Source organism: Camarhynchus parvulus, chromosome 23 (assembly GCF_901933205.1).
Source record: "Camarhynchus parvulus chromosome 23, STF_HiC, whole genome shotgun sequence".
Classification (NCBI taxonomy): Eukaryota; Metazoa; Chordata; class Aves; order Passeriformes; family Thraupidae; genus Camarhynchus; species Camarhynchus parvulus.
Genome location: NC_044593.1, coordinates 6,954,992 through 6,974,249, shown reverse-complemented (window position 1 = coordinate 6,974,249; position 19,258 = coordinate 6,954,992). Strand labels below are relative to the sequence as shown.

General features: G+C 52.0%; 3 protein-coding genes, 1 long non-coding RNA gene and 3 other non-coding genes across 9 annotated transcripts; 1 reads left to right on the top strand and 6 right to left on the bottom strand.

Annotated features, from left to right (window-relative positions):
• The first annotated feature begins 141 nt into the window (after nucleotides 1-141).
• Nucleotides 142-6,779, top strand: TAF12 (TATA-box binding protein associated factor 12). 3 transcript variants are annotated; one of them, XM_030964498.1, is made up of 7 exons: nucleotides 159-210; nucleotides 2,130-2,532; nucleotides 2,978-3,229; nucleotides 4,418-4,495; nucleotides 5,250-5,364; nucleotides 5,551-5,639; nucleotides 6,317-6,779. In XM_030964498.1, exons 2-7 carry the CDS (start codon nucleotides 2,470-2,472, stop codon nucleotides 6,350-6,352), a joined length of 633 nt encoding a protein of 210 aa, XP_030820358.1. In that variant the 5' UTR covers nucleotides 159-210; nucleotides 2,130-2,469; the 3' UTR covers nucleotides 6,353-6,779. The 3 variants fall into 3 exon arrangements, with proteins under 3 accessions (XP_030820359.1, XP_030820358.1, XP_030820360.1); XM_030964499.1 differs by lacking the exon at nucleotides 2,130-2,532 and having other exon boundaries at nucleotides 142-210; XM_030964500.1 differs by lacking the exons at nucleotides 159-210; nucleotides 2,130-2,532 and adding an exon at nucleotides 254-1,029.
• Nucleotides 6,780-8,214: 1,435 nt separating this feature from the next.
• LOC115912898 (ras-related protein Rab-39B-like) lies at nucleotides 8,215-9,756 on the bottom strand. Its single transcript, XM_030964690.1, has 2 exons — nucleotides 9,454-9,756; nucleotides 8,215-8,647 (listed from the first exon to the last, which is right to left on the bottom strand). The coding sequence occupies exons 1-2, from the start codon at nucleotides 9,666-9,668 to the stop codon at nucleotides 8,215-8,217; spliced, it is 648 nt and encodes a 215-aa protein (XP_030820550.1). The 5' UTR covers nucleotides 9,669-9,756.
• Nucleotides 9,757-10,201: 445 nt separating this feature from the next.
• On the bottom strand, nucleotides 10,202-11,651 carry LOC115912712 (ras-related protein Rab-42-like). The gene is made up of 2 exons (XM_030964373.1): nucleotides 11,299-11,651; nucleotides 10,202-10,616 (listed from the first exon to the last, which is right to left on the bottom strand). Exons 1-2 carry the CDS (start codon nucleotides 11,556-11,558, stop codon nucleotides 10,202-10,204), a joined length of 675 nt encoding a protein of 224 aa, XP_030820233.1. The 5' UTR covers nucleotides 11,559-11,651.
• A 998-nt stretch (nucleotides 11,652-12,649) lies between these two features.
• LOC115912936 lies at nucleotides 12,650-15,507 on the bottom strand. The gene is made up of 5 exons (XR_004061357.1): nucleotides 15,301-15,507; nucleotides 14,842-14,905; nucleotides 14,203-14,248; nucleotides 13,734-13,837; nucleotides 12,650-13,096 (listed from the first exon to the last, which is right to left on the bottom strand). It is a non-coding gene; the product is annotated as an uncharacterized LOC115912936 (long non-coding RNA).
• LOC115912961 lies at nucleotides 13,225-13,295 on the bottom strand. Its single transcript, XR_004061363.1, has one exon. It is a non-coding gene; the product is annotated as a small nucleolar RNA SNORD99 (small nucleolar RNA).
• On the bottom strand, nucleotides 14,364-14,494 carry LOC115912965. The gene has a single exon (XR_004061366.1). It is a non-coding gene; the product is annotated as a small nucleolar RNA SNORA44 (small nucleolar RNA).
• Nucleotides 15,088-15,230, bottom strand: LOC115912963. The gene has a single exon (XR_004061365.1). It is a non-coding gene; the product is annotated as a small nucleolar RNA SNORA16B/SNORA16A family (small nucleolar RNA).
• Nucleotides 15,508-19,258: the final 3,751 nt, after the last annotated feature.

The following is a 19,258-nucleotide window of genomic DNA, read 5'->3' as shown; positions in this document are numbered from 1 at the left end:
AGGCAGCGCGGGGAGAAGGAGCGCTTTTGGCGGGAGCGCTATGGCGCGCACGCGCGCGCAGGCGAACTCGCCCCTGATTGGCGATGATGCGCGCGCGCGCAGGGGACTCGCTCCCCATTGGCAGCGGCGACGGCCGGAAGCGGAAGCGCTGCCGAGTGGCGGCGGGCGGCGGTGGCGGCGGGGCTTGGACTGCCCGCGGGTCATGGGGAGGTACGGAGGGCTTGAGGGGGCTGCGCGGACTACCTGGGGGTTCCACATCGGCTGTTGCAAATCCGGGAGGGAGCACAAGAGTGAGCGCCGAGTCAGTCCCGGTGGCGGTCGGTGACCTTCGCTCTGCCCCGCGACTCCCGGCGGGGACGTTCTGCACTGGGAGGGGGATTCGTTCCCATCCCGGCTGTCTCCGTGGGGTGAGCGCTTCAAGCTCGGAAGTTCAGCGTGGAGAAGAGCAGGCCCCGGGGAGATTCTTAGAGCGCCTTCCAGCGCCTGAAGGGACTCCAGGGGAGCTGAAGAGGAACTTTGGACAAGGATCTGGAGGGAAAGGACAAGGAGAATGGCTTCCCACTGCCAGAGGGCAGGGATAGATGGGATACTAGGAACGAATTTCTCCCTGTGAGGGTAGTGGGGGCCTGGCTCAGGTTGCCCAGGGAGACTGTGGCTGCTTCATCCCTGGAAGTGCCCAAGGCCAGGTTTGACGGGGCTTGTAGCCACTTTGGACAGTGGAAAGTGTCCCTGCCCATGGCAGGGGATGGAATGAGATGACGTTAAACTTTCTTCGCACGCAAACCATTCTGAGACTGTATGATTGTATTTAGATATTTGGTAAAATTCACTATGGTTAATGGAAGTGGGAGCCCCCTGAGCACTCCAGTGAATGTGCTGTTTGTCATTAACGTGGATTTTAGTTACGGCTCTAATGCTGTGCTGTCACAGAACTGAACAATTCGTCGTGCTGATCGCAGCACCCAAACCTCCTCTTGGCCTGGAGGGAGCTGCTGCTGTGAGGATGTGGGCTTACCTGCACATCAGCAGGTACCAGGATGCTCTGTTTCCTGGCAGAAAAATGAATTTTGAGCATATTTTTCTTCAGAATCCTGTGGGATGATGTTCTCTGCAGCAGCGACTCTGTGTGATCTATTCTGACAATGCAGTCTGTGGCACTGTAGTGAGGACAATTTGTGAAACTGTTTCCTCTAACCATCTTATATAGAATTGGTGATACAAAAAATATCTAGTGTTTCTGTAGGAGTAAGAGTTACGTGAAAGAGGAGGATGCCAGAGTAGATAATGCTGACTGGTGACATTCTGGGAAGGGTGTGGGCTATGGTTTCTCCACTCACTGGGCTCACAGCAGTTGCTGATGTAATTAAAGATCTAGATACTCAGATAGCTGTAAGTAAATGGGGCTGGCATGTGGGATTTACCCTGTGGATCTGGTCCTCCCATTAGTTTTGTATTCAGGGATCTTAGTGGAATGTGAAGGGTGCAGTAAGATTGGGCATAAACCAACAAAATGATTTTAGGCTGCTAAAGTGCTTCTGCCCAAGGATACTGGGGCTTTGTGTCCGAGGATTTCGGTGCTTCCTTCCCTCCTTAGTGGGTAGGAGTTCCTGCTTTGTGGATCTGTGAAGTGAGGCATAGGGTGAACAGCCTGAGATCAACCCCAGCTAAAACCTAGACTGAAGGTCCCTCTCAATCGTGTGCTGGACTTCTCAGCCAGGAGTGTCAGCTGAGGGGTTTAGGGTGCGAGCGTAATGATTTTTCATTGTTAATTCAATTAAAATGGAGCTGGAAACTTGCCGAGGGCACTGCAGAAGGCTGTTAGGGACATAAATTCCCCTCAGAGGGCTCCATGTCTGCAGGTGCATGAGTGTGCATTGGAGTGAAGTACTAAAGCTTCTAAATTCTCTCATGTACTTTCTTGTGTGGGTTTTGATATTAATTAATCCAAACTGACTAGGCTTGCTTTGATGAAGGGAAATGTCTATTTGTAGATCAGGGAGCAGACACTGTGTGTCCCTAAAACTGGTTAAACAAACTCTTCTTGTGAGTTCAGCCGTAGCTTCTCAGCCATCTCTGGCTGAGAAGGCTTTGCCATAAAACCGTTCCTTAAACTCTCTTTCCTGTGACAGGCCCATCAATGCTGCCCACGGTGGTTGTGATAGTGGAAGGTGCAGGGTTTGGATGAATTTCCTGTCGTGGAGCACTGAAAACAGAGCAAAATTTCATTGAGCCTGAGGCTTAGAACAGAAACAGAGGAGGTGCCAGTCAGTGTTCGCCCCATGACCAACAACCTGAGTAACTTCAGCACCTGGAGGATCTATGTAACCACACAATCCACTTGTAGTTCACCATTGTGAGCTCTGTGAATTCCACTCCATTTCCTGCGGCTGTCAGTTGCCCAGTGTGGGCACACACATGTTCCTCCACCTCTGAGCACCAGATTGTGTTCTCAGAACCCAAAATGAACCAATGTTGTCAGTCCCACATGGAGGAGTCACTGCAGGCCGAGCTGTGAGCGTGATGCTGCCAAAAGTGAGACCCCAGGGAGGCTGGGTCCTGCTTTCTCTCTGGGGCTCTGGATTGTGGGGATGAGGGATTGCATGCTGCTGCAGCAGGAACAAACCATGTCCTGCAATTAAATCTGCTCTGAGTGGTCTGTTCTTTGTGGGAATTGGGTTCAGGAAGGCTGTGTGGGGTTGGATGTGGTGGAGTTCAGCTCAAGGGATGAATGGGTGGGTGGGTCAGTGCTGTCACCAGCATGCAGCCACTGTGATGCTGGAAAACTTAATTTTCTGTACAGCAAGGGAAGGTTTTCTCTGCTACTAAGCATCACTTCTCCCTTCATGCTGTGAGCAGAGATTCCTGATCTATAAACTGCAGGCCCTGTCAGAACACTGCAGTTTTCTTTGGACAAAGACCAGTTCACCCTGCTGAATTCCTTCTGTTTGCTAACCATGGCTTTTTTCTCCCTTTCCAGTTGATTGGTTTGGATCCCCACAACCCCAAGAAGAAGCAGGACCTAGACAAGCTTTATGATCTAAAAGCTAAAGCCCAACAGATTATGAACCAGTTTGGCCCTTCTGCCTTGATCAACCTCTCCAACTTCTCCTCGATCAAGCCAGAACCAGCCAGCACCCCCCCCCAGAGCTCCATGGCCAACAGCACTACTGTGGCAAAGATGCCAGGGACACCCAGTGGAGGAGGGCGGCTCAGTCCTGAAAGCAACCAGGTAATTCCATCCTGAGTTTGGGACAGCAGGGATGATGCTCGGGCATCACAAGTATCACAGATTTGCCTGTGGCTTTGTTCGCCTTCTTTAAATCACCAGCAGAAATATAATGTTTATTAAATTTACTCAGTTACTGAGTGAACAAAACTTCCTCACAGAGTTCTTCTCTCCCAGGTGCTTCCTGGCTGGATGGGGTTTGGATGCTGTAGGTGTAGAGCTTTTTCCAGTCTTAGGAAAGTGTATATTGGAGTGTGACAGGGGAAGTTATTTTTAAGTGGGGTTTAGATGGGAACAATATGGGGAGAAGTGGGTGGTGAGGTGCTGGTTGCCCAGAGAAGCTGTGGCTGCCCCATCCCTGAGAGTGTCCAAGGCCAGGTTGCATGAGGCTTGGAGCTGCCTGGGATAGTGGAAGGTGTTCCTGCCCATGGCAGGGGGTGGAATGGGATGAGCTTTAAGGTCCCTTCCAACCCAACCTGGCACAGGAGCCTTTGATGCGCATAAAACAAACTGGTGCCCAGGGAATGTCCCGGCATTGCTCCCTGATGGCTGTGCTGGCACCCAGACTGTTAGGAAGTGCACTAAACCCCAGCATAAAACAGCCACAGCAGTGAAGGAATGAGGAAGGGCAGGAATTTCCCATGTATCTGGTTGACCCGACCAGGCTGACAACTTCCATCCATATCTTTTAAGACTCGGCAACCAGTTGTTCAGCCCAGTGTGGTTTCTGCTCCTGCCGCGTCTGACTGCCCTGGAATAACCCAGCACTCCCACAACTCTGTTTTCCACGTGAAGCACTAAAGCTGATAAGTGCTAGAGCGATGGAAATGCTTCCCTCATGCCCTAGGCACAACTTTAGTCACTGATACGCGGATTGCACTTGCTGTCTGCTTCTTAACACTTGTAGTTTTGTCTTTCCACTCCTTGTCAGCCGCATTTTCATGCTAGAAACATTTATTCTGGCTGCTGCACTCCAGTTGCTGTCCAGAGCAACCGCTGGTGCTTGAAAATGACTCCTGAACACCTGATATTTCTTATCTCTGCCATTCCTGAGCTGATAGACTGTGTCAACAGTGTGACTCGGCCCTGGGGGCATGGGGGAGGAGATGGTTGTGGTTGTAGCTGTGCTCTAAGGGCAGCTTCTTTGCAGGAGCAGGGCAGTAAATCCTTCCTCTCCTCCCACACGCTCAGGTTTTAACCAAGAAGAAATTGCAAGACCTGGTGCGTGAGGTGGATCCGAACGAGCAGCTGGATGAAGATGTGGAAGAAGTAGGTTCCAGCCCATGGAAGGGACTGCAGAAAGAGTTAATTTGTAATTTGTCACAGATCAGTGGCCGTTTGTGCAAGGAGGGAGCATTTAGTTCATGTAACACTTGTTTTCCTATGTAGCCTTCAGCCACCCCTGGTTTTCTGCATCTCAGTCCCAAAAAGGCTTTTAAAACAGCAATTGCAGCAGACACCTATGAAATCCACTTCTTTGAGTGGAATTTTGCACACCACAATATAAGAAAGATCTAAAGCTATTAGTGGGCTCCCAAAGGAGACTCTGAAGATGGGGAAGAATCAGGAGGGACCATAAGAGGAGCGGCTGAGGGCACTTGGTGTGTTCAGCTGGAGCAAAGGAGATTGAGGGCAGAGCTCAGTGGGGACTGCAGCTCCTCCTGAGATGCAGCTCCGACCTCTGCTCCCTGTGGCAGGGACAGGAGCCAGGGAATGGCTGGAGCAGGGTCAGGCTGGAGATCAGGGAAAGGTTCTTCCCCCAGAGGGTGCAGGGCACTGGCCAGGGTCCCCAGGCAGCCAGACTCAAAGAGCATTTGGACAATGCTCTCAGGCACAGGATGGAGGTTGCTGGGCTGACCTGTGCAGGGCAAGGAGCTGGCCTGGATGATCCTTGCAGGTCCCTCCCAATTCAGGGCATTCTGTAATTCTAAATACCAGTTTCTGAGGGCTTGTTTTCATCTTCCCACATAATTTCAACTGCTCAGTGCTGACCAGACTGATTGTTGCCCTTGTTCCACCACAGATGCTGCTACAGATCGCCGATGACTTCATTGAGAGTGTGGTGACAGCCGCCTGCCAGCTTGCACGGCACCGCAAGTCCAACACTCTGGAAGTCAAAGATGTCCAGTTGCACCTTGGTGAGTGACTCTTACCTGTTTTTTTCCCTTCTACCCCCAGCTCTCAGATCCTCCTGAAGTCAGGGCACAGTTGTGGTGCTGTGGTGGAAGCCTGTGAGTAGATAATGCATCCCTGCTCGTGGCAAGGGGTTGGAACTGGATGAGCTTTAATGTCTCTTCCAACTGAAACCATTCTGTGAATTCCAGAGCGCCAGTGGAACATGTGGATCCCGGGCTTTGGTTCTGAAGAAATCAGGCCCTACAAAAAAGCCTGCACTACAGAAGCTCACAAACAGGTAAGGAGCCCTCACAGCACCAGGAATCACATGGAAGGCTGATATGAGGATGGAGGTCATGACCTCCTGGCACTGTGAATTTATGGCCTCTTCCAAGTTGTTCAGACCAGAAATAACTTCCAAAGCCTCCTGACCTGTTTGTGCAACAGGCTGAGGTTGCTGTGTCTCCTCAGTTATGTTGGCTTTGCCCAAAGAGAAGCAGCAGCTCTTGGTGCTGAGGAGCTTGGAAGGGTTAAAACCAACTGGGAGCTGCACACAGGCACTTCTCAGCTGCCCCTGGCAACTCCATCTCTGTGCAAAGGAACTGAAAACTCCCTTAATTTTGCTTTTAAACTGCATTGGACCATTGTTATTTAAGCTGTGGTCAGAGCCTAGAAGGAGCTGCCCTGCAGTGGGTTCATGAGTGATGCTGCAGCTCCCACTGGGCAGAGAGAGGGGCCTTGAGATGGGCTTTGATTCCACTGCCCCAGGTTGCCAAGTGGAGAAGCACAGATACTTCCTTCTCCTCTTCAGCCTGGAACCCCATTAAGATTCAAACAGACCTGAAAGACCTGTGTGGAAGCAAGTCAGACCGCGTCCTGGGAGCACCTGGGATGCCTTGTTTCTGCTGTGGGTGGTTGTGCAGTCACCCACTCTGAGCTGCTCAGCTTCCCATGGTTTTCCCTCTCTTGTTGCAGAGAATGGCACTGATCCGCAAAACTACCAAGAAATAGCCCCTGGACACAGCTGGAGACACCACCAATGCAGTTTGGGATACCTGCTGCTCCACTGAAGCCTCCATGATGTCACCTGTGGGATATTTTTTTAATGCTTTACAGAGAAGCATCTATTTTTTATTAACGGTGCAGCAATATCTTGACTTGATGAAGAGACCTGCCAAAAACATTCTACCCCCTCTTCTTGTTCCTCCTCAAAGTGCAACATATCTCAAACAGACTTTTATTTGTGACTTGAAGGTGGTTTATTGTACAAGTGATTATCCAAGGGACAGAGCATTTGATTGTGTGTGGGACAGTATTAGAAACATCTGTAGAGGTTTTTGTTTCCTCCTTCCTGCCCCTACCTGCTCCAGTACTTTGTAATGTCAGTGTTTATATAAATACTTGTGTTTGTTTTACATGAATAAAGAAATTATTCTAAGCTGCTGGTACAGGCTTGTGCTCTTCAGGCAGCATTGCACAGGGATGGCAGGGGGAGGGTCCCTGTCACCTCAGCTCTGTGTGTGTGGTGCTGTTCTGTGGGAGATCTCATGAGAGTTTACAGGGAACAGAATCGTGGAATATCCTGAGCTGGAAAAGATCTCCAAGGATTATTGAGTCCAGTTCCTGGCCTGCCCAGGACACCCCACCAATCCCACCCTATGCCTGAGAGCACTGTCCAACGCTCTCTGAAGCTGTGGCAGCCCTGGGGTGTGCCTATTCCATGGGGAGCCTGGTCATTGCCCGAGCACCCTCTGAGGGAAGAACTGTTTCCTAATATGCAATCTATGCCTCCCCTGACACAGCTTCAGCTGTTCGCTCAGATCCTGTCTGGTCACAGGGAGCAGAGACTGGAGGTGTCACTTGGGAGGAGCTGCACATGCTGGTGAGTCTGCCCTGTTTCCTCCAGGGTGAACAAACCAAGTGCCCTCAGCTGCTCTTCCAGAGGTTTCCTCCCCTCCAGACCCTTCTAGACCACAAGAATTTGGCCAGTCCCTCACCTGCCAGTCAGGATGGCCAGGTCATTTCCCTCCTGACCTCCAACCCATTGCTGGGATATTTGGACTGTTGGGAGGGGGATGTTGTGACAAAGCAGGAACTCAGAGTCCCCCTGATTCTGTTTGTGCCTGGACATTGAAAAGGCCACATGCCCCTGACTATTCCCACTGCTCTGCTCAGACCTCAGGGAAGCTGCAGGGGCTGTTGTGGGGATGCAGGAGTTGACAGCACTGCAAACCCCTGCATGACAGGAAGGCTCAGGAAGGCTCCTGCAGCTCTAGGCAGAGCTGGGCTCATCCTCCTTGTCCAGCTCTCTGGAGGCTCCCGGTACCTGCAGGGGAAATCAGGGTGGGTGAAGTGATTCCATGACCATCTTGGACTCACTCCTCATGTCGCTGTGGGATGAGGAGCCTGGGGAGCTCCTTTCTGCAGAGAAGGAGGAAAGGGAGAAAGAGCCTGGGGAGCTGCTTTCCCTTGTAGAGAAGGTTTTTTTTTCAAATTATATTGTATGAAGATTAATCTGAAAGGGAAAGTGGGCATTTCCTCAGAATGGTATGTGGTTATTTTTGCTTTGGACTCAACTAGGCATGTACTCAGCCGGAGTGGCAGATACATCATCCGAGTTCCACAATAAATTTGTCACTTTTAATTCTATTTGAAAAGACTTAAAGATTTAGGGCTTTATGGTAGGGATCTCAGTCAGTACAAGAGAGCATAGGGGAAGGGGTAACATTGACCTCTGCAAGCCTGTGGGGTTCCACCTGGGGACTTCACCTTTCCAACGCGCTTCCCATGCCACCCCTGCCTGTGCCTAGCTGCTCCATATCCACTTCCCCTCCCCAGCCCAGCATGTCCCTGCCTTGCCAGTGTCCTCAGCTCTAGCACAAGCATCTCTTCCGTTTCTCCTCCTTCTCCAGTGCCTGAGCCTTGGGCAGCACTGGCAGTGGGATGCTGCTCTTCACCCCGTCCCACGCCTCAGTGGCCACCAACTGCCCCGTCTGCAGCGCTTGGTAAATGGCCACTGTCAGCATCTGGAAGGCCAGGACCACATTGGAAGCATCTTTGGCTGAGGTCTCCACGTACTGGATACCCAGTGAGGCCGCCAACTTCTCCGCCTCCATCTGGCCCACCCGGCGCTGCCCAGCCAGGTCACTCTTGTGCCCCACAAGCAGGAAGACCATGCGGAAGGGTTGGATCGTGTCAGTCACCTCCCGGTGCCATTGCCGGATGCTCTCGAAGGACGTGCGGTTGGTGATGTCGAAAAGCAGCATCCCCCCGGCTGAGTTGCGGTAGTAGGAGCGAGTCACAGACCTGGGGTAGGTACACCAAGAGCAGGGGAGTGAGTGGCCCCTGGGGTTTCCTGTGTCACCTTGGGCAGCATGTTCCCTGCCTACAGAGTGGCCCTGGCTAGGACCTGCTCCTGCAAGCAGCACCCATCTTGCATTCAAAGCACCATGAGAGGAGTGAGAATCAGCCTTTTGCTGTGTCAATAAGAGCTCCAGGGGCAGCTCTGTCCGTGCTGAGCCACCAAAGTTCATCTCTCTCCTGCAGCCCCCAAGTGGCCCTGTGTCTGCAGCCATGTCCCCAGGGCTCCACCATCCCTGCTGTCATGGTCCTGGAACTCTTCTGTTCCTGCTGCCATGTTCCCAGTACTTTCCCCTCTCTGCTGCAACACTCCTGGAACTTTCCCAGTCCTGCAAACCCAGATCTGCCACTCTCATCCCCTGCAGCCACATCTCCCAAGCTTTCCTGTTCCCAGGAGCTGCCTGGCTGGTGGAGACAGCCCCACAGCCAGGTGTGAGGCTCCTAGCAGCTGAGGAAGAAGTTTTTCCCAGCCCTCAGTGGGTTCCCAGCTGTTCACCAGTCCCTCTGCAGCTGGTGTCGCAGGGGGGTTCTTAGGGAAGTACTGTACCCCCTTTAGAGCTGGAGCAAGGGCTCACAAGGCAGTCCCAAGGGCTCCTTTCCCTTGGCTTTTGACATGGTGGTTCCTCACCCAAACGGACAAGTGGGAACACAGCCACATCAACAACCTCCTTGGGATTGGAATCACAACACTCCACCCCAAATCTGGAGGGGGACACCCATCTCCACCACCCCTCCTGACCCCATGGACCCACCTGAACCTCTCCTGCCCGGCTGTGTCCCAGAACTGCAGCTTCACTTGCAGCCCTGGCTCCAGCTCCACGAATTGGACGTAGAAGTCCACCCCCACCGTCTGGTTGACAGTGTCCAGGAAGACACCTTCGGTGTAGCGCCGCAACAGTGAGGATTTCCCCGCTGTCGAGTCCCCCAGCATGATTACCCGGAACTGGTACTGCCACCGTGGCTCCATCGGTGCTTCTGCCGCCTGCCAGGACCTGCCAGTCCCGCACCAGGAGCGTGTTCAGGCAGGCAGGGAGCTCCTCCACCCAGGAGGCGTTCCCAGTACCATTGGTGCTGCATGGCAGCTTTGGAGCCCCTTTGTCCCCTTTATTTTGGCTCTATCCAGCAGGAAGCAGTCAGGGGTGCCTGCTCCCATTTTCCCATGGACAGGACACCCTGAAAAGTGTCCCAGACAAGGGGAGCTATTGCCCCACCAGTGATGCCCCCCAAAGCAGACAATCTCCCATGCCATGGATTGAGTGCTGTGCCCCTGCCTGAGATGAAGTGCTTGGCACAGCCTTTATTTAGTGTGGAAAAGCCTTAGGTTTATTAAAAACACTCCTACATCAGAGTACTATTTTTTTCAGAGCCCCCAAATTAAGGTTTGAAATAAACCCAAGCCCAGGTGGGAGACCCAACCCTCATGATTACCCAAGGGCTGCAGGTGCTGGGTGGAGAGAGAAGCATTCCCACAACTGGGGGTCCCACGTCCCCCTATCCCCATCAGCACTGGCAGCGCTTGCGGGGCTTCCTCCACGCCAGAGGCTGGCAGTGACTCTGGTTGGGAATGAGCCTGATGCCATCACATCCCTGGTGTGGGGCAAGGATCCCCTGGCCCAGTGCCTGCTGGATACCTCCAGCCAGTGTCTGGAAGGCCAACTCCACGTTGAGGTTGCTGTGGGCTGAGGTCTCCACAAAGGCCATGCCCAGAGTGGCAGCAAGGTGTCCAGCTTCCTCTGCTGACACAGCTCGCTCATCCACCAGGTCACACTTGTGTCCCACCAGGACAAAGGCAGGCAGCCGGTCCCCCGCAGCCTCGTGGTACCACTCAGGAACGTGTTCAAAAGATGCCCGGTTGGTGAGGTCAAACACCAGCAGCACCCCCGCCGCGCTCCGGTAGAAGGACTTGGTGATGGATCTGGGCATACCCAGCAGGTTTTCAAAGGATACTGGGAAGCTCTAACACCAACAACCCTAGGATGGGGCTTGGGAGATTTTTAGGTGACAGGTCAGACTGCAAGAGCGGGAAAGGGAGACCTGTCTTGGGTATTTTCACTGCTGTTTTCTGTTCAGCATCCCTCTCCCCAGACTGGGGGGCTCCAGAGGAGACCTGTGGGGTTTTCAGGGACTCTGTAGTACTGTTTATCCCTGCAAAAGCCCCAGATCTGTGGGGATGGAGCAGCACTGAACAGAAATAGGGCACCACCAGAGCCAACCCTAGGGTCCCCAAAAGGTTTCCAGGGTTGGGGAGGGCCTGGGAGCCCAGCTCCAGGCACACCACTTTGGCCTTCAGCCCTTCGTGCCCCATTTGAGCCTCTCTCACACTCCCAGGTCCTCCTGGCTCCAGCCTGATGCAATCAGGAAAGAAACCACCCAGCCCCAGCCCACAGCAACGAGCACCTGGCCCTGCTCCCTTGGCTGCTCCCCTGAACAGCTACAGTGTCACTGCAAGCTCAGCACAAGGTGTCACTGGCCCCTAAAGAATCACCATCTCAGTGAGCCATTGCTGTCTGTCTCTGCACACCCAGCTGGGGATTTACAAACACCCCAGAGTGGGAAGATGACTCGGTGGCATGCTGGGGTCCACATACCCGCCTCACCTGAACCGCTCCTGGCCAGCTGTGTCCCAGAGCTGCAGCTTGGCCTTGCCGGTGGGTGGCATCAAGATAGTCCGGCTGTAGAACTCGACGCCGACAGTGGGGCCTGGCATGGCTGTCCCACCAGGACCCCCACCCGGCCTATCAGTGAAGCAGCGCAGCAGTGAGGACTTGCCCACGGCTGCATCTCCCAGCACGATGACACGGAACTGGAAGTGTCCCTCGGGATCAGGATCCTGGGGGGAATCTGTCACTGTCTCCATGGCTGAGCTGACTAGATCCCGACCCACCGTGTTCCTGCTGTGCTAGCAGCGACAGACAGGTCTCCACCCTTGTCCCCACCCCACCGCGGGACAAGGACGGCTCTGGCCCCGCAGTCACCCGGACAAACAAACAGTCCCAGGGAGGGAGCAGCTGCCAGCTCCGTCCTCATCCTTCCTGGTAACACTGAGGAAAGAAGTTTTCTTCCCAGGTGTACATACAAAAAAGGCTTTGGAGCTGCTGCATAGTTCTTTTAACCACTTAAGAAAACCACTGAATTTATTTACTTGGCTTTTTTATTCCCTTGTTTTTGAAACTATTTTTATCCATTTACCTATTTCCCAACCACCAAACTCCAAAACCCGAACCCTAGCAACAGCCCAGCATTTCAAACCTTAGCAGCAGCACAGCTTCAGCTCTAATCACATTGGCATTTACTCTCCATTTGCTGTGGCCAGGATGTTTAGTGTTGCCACATGCCAGCTCTGGATGTCCACCTCTACTAGCAGTCTCTCATGTCCCCACTGCCTGGCTTTGGTGACAACAGGGACAACCAGGCAGTAAGTGCAGACTCCCTGCTGTCCCCAGGAGCCAAGATCCTGGGAAATGCTCCACAGGGAAGGGGCTCTCACCACCTGCAGGTAGGAGACTAGAGGAGTCAGAGGCACCAGCCCAATATTCCAGGACAAAAATTTACCTCAAGCTCAGGGACTTTGCCACAGCCCAGCCACCCAGGGACAGAAATAAGAGTGGCTCCAACTCAGAGGCTGTGGCTCCCCACAACCAATTTTTCTCCATGGTGAGAAAACAGGGAACCACAATCACCAACTCTCCAGCTGAGGGTGTTGGAACATCCCAAGGTTGCAAGGAGCTGCTCTAGCCCCTCCGTGAAGGCCCACGGTGTTTCTGCATTCTAGGGACCCCTGCAGAGGGCTGTGGGGGACATCCCACTGGCAGGTGCTACAGCAAGCACAGGAACTTGCCTCGGAGCACTGGTGAACTCCACTGGAAGGGGATCCTCAGGCTCCATGGCTCAGCCAGCCCAGCCTCACCCCATCCCAATGCAACTCAAACACTGGAGACACCACAAAGATTTGAAATAATTGCATTTATTCAAACTCCTATCACACACAGAATATTCCAAGCTGGAAGGGACCCACATGGATCACTGAGTTCAGCTCTTAAGCGAATGGCCCATACAGGATCAAACCCACTGCCTTGGCATTACTGGCTCTCTCCTCTAATCAAGTATTTAATATCCAGACCCCCTCCTGAGAAAACTGCATGGAACAGACTGTTCTTCTATGCAGAGCATCTGAACCGGAGCTTCAGATATACCTGGAGCCAAACCAGTTCTACCTGCCTCCACTGCAGGTGAGTGGAGCCCAGAAGTGGCTGATCCCACTTGGCAGAGCTCATAGCTCAGGAAGGAGCCAGGATCCGGCTCTGCAGAGCTCCCACTTCTGGAGGAGGGCTGGGAAAGAACAGGCTGGCACTGCAGCACCAAGTCCCTCAGGGATGGTTCACCCTCTGCTTAGACCTGAAAAAAGGGATAAAAAAGAATCCAGCTGAAGGATGAGCAGTCAGGCTCAGCACTGTGTGAGATTCCATTCACATTCCAGAACTCCTGGATGTCCCCTCCCTGCCCTGTGGTTTTGGGCAGTTCATGCCTGGCCTCAGCCCCATATCCGCAGGACTCATCCAACAGTCTCCAGACTCAGGAATCATCATAGACCAGGCTGCACTGCCACTGATCTCATCCACATCCTGCACCACAGAGCACAGCTCTGGTCAATGAAAAGCCTCAGAAACAAGGTTGATAATTCCCACCTGCACAGTCCAGGTGAAAAGCTGCCACTTCCAGCACAGTCAGCTTCAACTGCCCCCTGTCCTCCAGACCTCACTCCAGATCACACAATCCCAGAATGGTTTGAGTTAGAAGGCACCTCAAAAGCTCACCCCATTCCACAGCCAGCCATGGGCAGGGATACTGTCCACCAGACCAGGATAGCCTAAGACACATCCAACCTGGCCCTGGACACTTCAGGGAATGGGGCAGCCACAGCTTCTCTTGGCAACCAGGGCCTTCTCACTCTCACAGCCAAGAACTTCCTCCCAGTATCTAGTTTCCACTTACTGCCCATCCCAACACCAGGAGTTCTCCAGAGGACACTCACATGCTCCACACTGCACCTTCCTCACAACTCCGGTCCTATAGAAAGCAAGCTGAAGCCCTTGGGACAGGGCTCACAGATTTGAATCTTTTTCCACAGAGTTACTGCTGAAAAAACAGAGCCAGAGTTTAGTGCCTGAAGCCAATGGGTCACTGTAAATCCACGGCTCAGATATTCCCGACAAATTCCAGCCCCTCAACCCTCATGGCATGTCTGCCCCCTGGGCCCCATGCTTATCTCTTCTCCTGACCTGGAGTTTCCTTCCTAACTAGAATTCCCAAAATAGTCACTCCAGCGCAGCCTGTCTTCCTAGTGGCCCCTCTCAGCACAGGACACACCTGCAGAGAGCCCAAGACCAGCATGAATGTTACTCTTCCTCCTTTTTCGACCACAAGATCGGTACTCAGATCTGGTGGGAAAGGGATTTGGAGGGATGGGCTGTGGAGTTTCAACAAGGGTACTACCCTCTCACCTGGGTTTATCCATCAGATGGGTGAGCTCTGGAACAGCCAGGACCCCTGGAAGACATCACAACATACCCCCAATATCAGCAGTAGGCTGCAGACTTTTGTGGAACCCCTTTGACTCATTACACCCTGGAACCCCAAGCAAGGAACAGCCCAATTCCCAAAAATGTATTGGAGGGGTGAGTGACAGTCCCAGGCAGAAGAGGCCCAGCAGTCAAAGACCTTCCCATTGCTCTGGCATGTTGTTGGAGACCTGTAGCTACTGCATGGAGCCACAGCTCTTGGATTAACATGCAGGTTAACACAGAGTTTATCTGGTAAAGCCTGTGATGGAGTGATTGAGCGTCTCTGGGATCAGGGTTAACACCCAGTTCTGCCTCTAGCGGGCCCCAGAGACAGGAATTGCCCTTATCTCACCCATACGCCGTATGGATGGAGCAAGTACTAAGGGAGTTTGCAGGGCCCAGCCCCAAGAACAAGCCCCGTGGAGGATGCACAGCCTCGGAACAGCACATGCTAGCACTGTCCAATAGCAGAGGGGCAGGAAACGCTGCTAGTTCCTACTCCGGTCCAGGGACGCATCAAAACCAACCAACTCTCAGCCTCTCAAAAGAGGACTCCAGAACCAGGATCGCCCATCTCACCTGCCCAAAGCTGGGGCTATCACCAGCCATCCCATGTCCCGGGATCACCTTCTACGCCAGGATGCTGCTGGGGAAGAAGAGAGCTTTAAATAAATTGCAAGGGAAGTTAAAATAAAAAACTACAGAAAGAAGGGATACACACCTTCCCCCTCTCCCCACACCGTGCATCAATTTGGACCCCAGGGGCAGGGATTTGCGGCAGCCGCCTCCTTCCAGCACCAGTACGCCCCCCTAGCCCATGGCGGGCCATGTACTTTTCCGAAATGTTGCCGGACAGTTACGAAGGCTCCAACTGAGCGGCGACCGTCGAGGAAAACCCCTTTGCTCTCGGCTCCTTTTTGACTGCATCTACCACAGCACCGACAGACGCAGCTTCGATAGGGCCGGGCGGCTCTTCCACCCGCGGCCGCCTGTCCCGGGACAGGGCATTAGCTCAGCCTGGGGGGGTCCCCCACTCACCCGGGGCCGGGCCTGGCCTGAGGAGGAGGGCGGGGACAAGGCCGCGCTGCCCTTCGCAGCCTTCGAAGCGCACCGAAGCGCCGCCGCCGGACGCGATGCTCACAGGGCGCCGATGCGGCGGAGCCGAGTGGCGGGAGAGCCCCAGAGAGGACGGATGGCGGCGGATGGTCCCCGATGGCCGCCGCGGAACCTCCCCCGCTCGCCGCCATGGCAGAAAGAGGCGGAAACCCTTCCGCGGCCATTTTTTATAGCGCTGCAGCGCGGGCTCCGATTGGCTGCTGGTGCCGGGCTCTCCCGCAGAGGCTTCTGGGCGTTGTAGGTCGCGCTGCCTACAGTCCCAAACATCGTTCCTGCCTTTCTCCCTTCCAGCCTCCCACTCCACCCCATCCCAAATGATAAACGAGACTCCCGAACACTCTGCTCTAGTGGCAGGTGTTCCTGCCCATGGCAGCAGGTGGAATGAGATGAGCTTTCAGTCCTCTCCCAACCCAAACTATTTCATGATCCCATGATTCACAACCCGCACTAGCAAGGGGAGCAGCTGCACACACTCACCCCACCTAAATGACTCTCCAGTCCGGGTGGGACAAGTACTATTTCTCTCTCCTTCTCCATGCAAGGTCAACACCAGGGGCTGCTCTTTGAAAATTTGAAAACAGCAGCTGCATTTCCCCTTCTCCTTCCTCCCTTTTGGAACGGGTGGGGGGAACACTCCACCCTCGGAGAATAGAAGGAAAGGTTCTTGGAAACAGAAGTCTGTTTGCCAACACAATACCTCTGTAAAGCTCCCGGTTCATTACTCATAATTCGTAGAAAGTATTTAAAATGGCAGCACCTGTCAACGGGCTGGAAGGAAGTGCTGGAACAGCTGCTGGTGCTGATGCTGAAGGCACAGTCATAGTGGGAAATCAGCTGGAAATGCCTGAGAGTGCTTCCTGCCCAAGTCCTGGAGAAAGGGCAAAATGGATGGTCATGTTTTAATCTGTTCTGAGCAAATGAACAGATGAAAAAATTCCCAGTGTTCAGTAATGGCCTTTTGAGCTGGTAATTCCATCAAACATGGCAGATCAGCAACAAAATAAACCCTCAGCCATTTAAGGCAAAGTCTGGGAACAAGCTCCAAACTTTGTGTGGCCAAACTCTCCCCAAGATAGCCCTTGCCAAAGCTGTCAGGGACAAGGTACAAGCTGCTCCCAGTCTCCTCCTACATGGATCTCACAGCTGCTCTGCCAAGTCACAAGGCAATCCCTGGAGTCTCCTTGGCACAGCCACAGATAGATGAGCCTAAAAATCATGTCAAATCCTAGGGCAGACTAAAGCTTGGGAGATCACTGTGGAAAAAACATCAACCTTCCCCAGAAATTCAAACCTTGGCAAAGACTGCTTGGGAAGAGACTCTTCCAAATGGTGAACTGGGAGAATCCCCAAAGAGCAGCAATGAAAAGTACTGGATGCTCAGCAGACCTCAGCCTGCCATGACAAGATGGATGGAGATCCAAGAGGGGCAGAGAAAAATCCCACTGCATGTCCACGGTCAGCGAAGCCCTGATGAAACCTCCCGAGAATCTCTCACCAGCCTCTTCCACAGCACAGGACAGAGAGCACATGCTGGAAGAGGCTGCAGTTCCCAGTACCTGACAGATGGGAGCAGACAATGCACAGAGATGTGAAAACTATCTGTAAGGAAAAGCAGGTATGCATTAGTGATCCAGGGGGACTGTTGTGCCTATGGCTCCCTGGAATGCATCAAGGGGCTGAAGCAAGTCTTGGCCATGGTCAGCTCTCAATCTCTCCCAATTGTGTTATCCACCATTGCTTTTTCCCTGGAAATTTTACAGCTGAGTCAGCATGATCTTTGAATGATAGAATCATGAGACATCCTGATTTGGAAGGGACTCACGTGGATCATCAAATCCAACAGAACTGCACAGAACACCCCAAGAATCCCACCATGTGCCTGGGAAAAATGAGTGTGTGCTGAGCAGGACCCCAAACACCTACTTAAAAAACTGACTGCACTTGGAAAAAACATTTTGACTTGGAATAACTCCTAAGGATGAAAAAAAAAGAGATATTTTCTGAAAAAATGCTCTAACCAGGAAAAAAAGGAAAGTGAGCTCTGTCAGTGACATTTCCCGAAGTAGCTCTATCAGTTCCTGCTACTGCATTTCAAACCATACCCCATCCTGCCACTGAATTAGTTTGATGGTTCAGCAATTCCCAAGCTAAACCCAGAAATGGGTGTATCCAGTAAGCTTTATAAGATCACTGGAAGATAGCAAGGCAGGAATGTAAAAATTTCTCAGATCTTGTTTAGCAAAAACTGAAGATTAACAAGCCAGTAATGAGATAGCCAGTACAGGAAGATTAGAGTCAAATATTTATTTCTGTTCCTCAAAAGAGATTTAGAGAAATTCCTAAGGGTGTTGTGTATGTCTCAGTATGTGGGATATGAACCTGTCTCCAGAAACTGATCCAAGTAACAGGAATTTTCTATAGTCAGACTCACATGGAAAAAAAAATCACTGTCAGCCCCTTTCAACCCTCTTATAATTTGCTAAAGAAATGCTTCCAGACTCCTCATCCCTTTGGAAGTGGGTGAGGATCGTCCCCAGGGCACCCCAATGTGTATTGTCAAGCTTTTAATTAAACACAGACTAATGGCAAGAGCCCTCCCTGCAGCCTCAGAGCTCAGCCTTTGGAAATCACCCCTCTGCGCCCTTAAACACCCATGTTCCTTCAGCTCTGCTGAACATTCCCAGTCTGTGTAACTCAAACGAGAATCGGAGTCCCTACACTTTCATCTAAATTGGATGATCTCAACTCCATCAAAGAACACAATAAGAATATTTGAGTTGTTTTTGGAATTGCTATAAACCCTGCCTGCTGAACGGCAGAGTGCTTCTTGATCTCTGTTGCCGATATGGATGCAATTTTCAGGAGCTGTGATATCATCTGCCTTGGACTTCTTGCCTTTAGCACATAGAGATAAAAGCAGATTTTATCTTACTACATGGAGTACTTGTCTATCATCCTGTGTGACACTAAATGGTAATTAATCTGGGCTTTTCCTGTAGCCATCCAGGAAAAACAAAATCCCACACTCTATTTAACTGGGATTCCGAAAGGAAAACCTTACAAATCCCAGGAGGTGGCTGTTTTGTAGCTCAATATAAAAGTCTCTCCTTTTATATATAAGACTATATAAGACACAGCAATAATGGCTGGGAGCTGAAAACAAACATTAAGATGAGTAAGTGATGTTAAAAAAAACAAAACAAACCCAAATAATGCAGAGGTTTAACAGCTCCAAACAACCCTGGCTGAGGTTCTCCCAAGCAACCCCAAAAGCCTGGCTCATACTTCCAGGGAATGAGGCCCAGAGCCTTGCATCAACCTCTCTCCTGAAACAAAAGCTGGAGCTATTTTAAGCTCTGCAGCACCAGTAAACAGGAGTCAGCAGGTCATCTCTGCTGGCTTCTGCACTCACAAATTATTCCTCACAAGGGTCTGTACATGCCCAGCTCTTCCAGGAATTAGGGGTTAGGATGGGCTGGATTAATATTTACCATTTTTCTTTCCACCACAAAACAAAAGCAGAGAGCAAAAGGATTTTCCCACAGGGTTGCTGTCTGATCCCTGATAACCTGCTCCTCTCTCCTCTAGAGACAGACTTGTATAGATAAGAGTTTATCCAGGCATTAGGGAATACTCCACAGGCAGCAATGCTAGGCAGATGAGAACAGCAAAATAAATTTATATTGATAAATAAATGTGGCTTCACCCCCTGGAGGAAAATGGGACGGCCACATTGTAAAAGCCAAAATTCATGGAGAGTAGGAAAAGACAACTCCAAAATAGGAGAAGGGCAGGCACACAGGGCAGCACAGTAACAGAATGATCTAGAAAGTGTTTTAAATGCCCTTCTTTACATCATTTCTGCAATGCCACTCTGCTG

What these genes read in the sequence shown, in the direction of transcription:
- TAF12 (XM_030964498.1), top strand. Translation starts at nt 2,470, where the DNA reads ATGTTGTCAGTCCCACATGGAGGAGTCACTGCAGGCCGAGCTGTGAGC. An exon ending in AGATGTCCAGTTGCACCTTG is followed by an intron (nt 5,365 to 5,550) that starts GTGAGTGACTCT and finishes TGTGAATTCCAG; the next exon opens with AGCGCCAGTGGAACATGTGG. An exon ending in CTACAGAAGCTCACAAACAG is followed by an intron (nt 5,640 to 6,316) that starts GTAAGGAGCCCT and finishes CTCTTGTTGCAG; the next exon opens with AGAATGGCACTGATCCGCAA.
- LOC115912898 (XM_030964690.1), bottom strand. Translation starts at nt 9,668, where the DNA reads ATGGAGCCACGGTGGCAGTACCAGTTCCGGGTAATCATGCTGGGGGAC. An exon ending in GCCGGGCAGGAGAGGTTCAG is followed by an intron (nt 8,648 to 9,453) that starts GTGGGTCCATGG and finishes TACCTACCCCAG; the next exon opens with GTCTGTGACTCGCTCCTACT.
- LOC115912712 (XM_030964373.1), bottom strand. Translation starts at nt 11,558, where the DNA reads ATGGAGACAGTGACAGATTCCCCCCAGGATCCTGATCCCGAGGGACAC. An exon ending in GCTGGCCAGGAGCGGTTCAG is followed by an intron (nt 10,617 to 11,298) that starts GTGAGGCGGGTA and finishes GGGTATGCCCAG; the next exon opens with ATCCATCACCAAGTCCTTCT.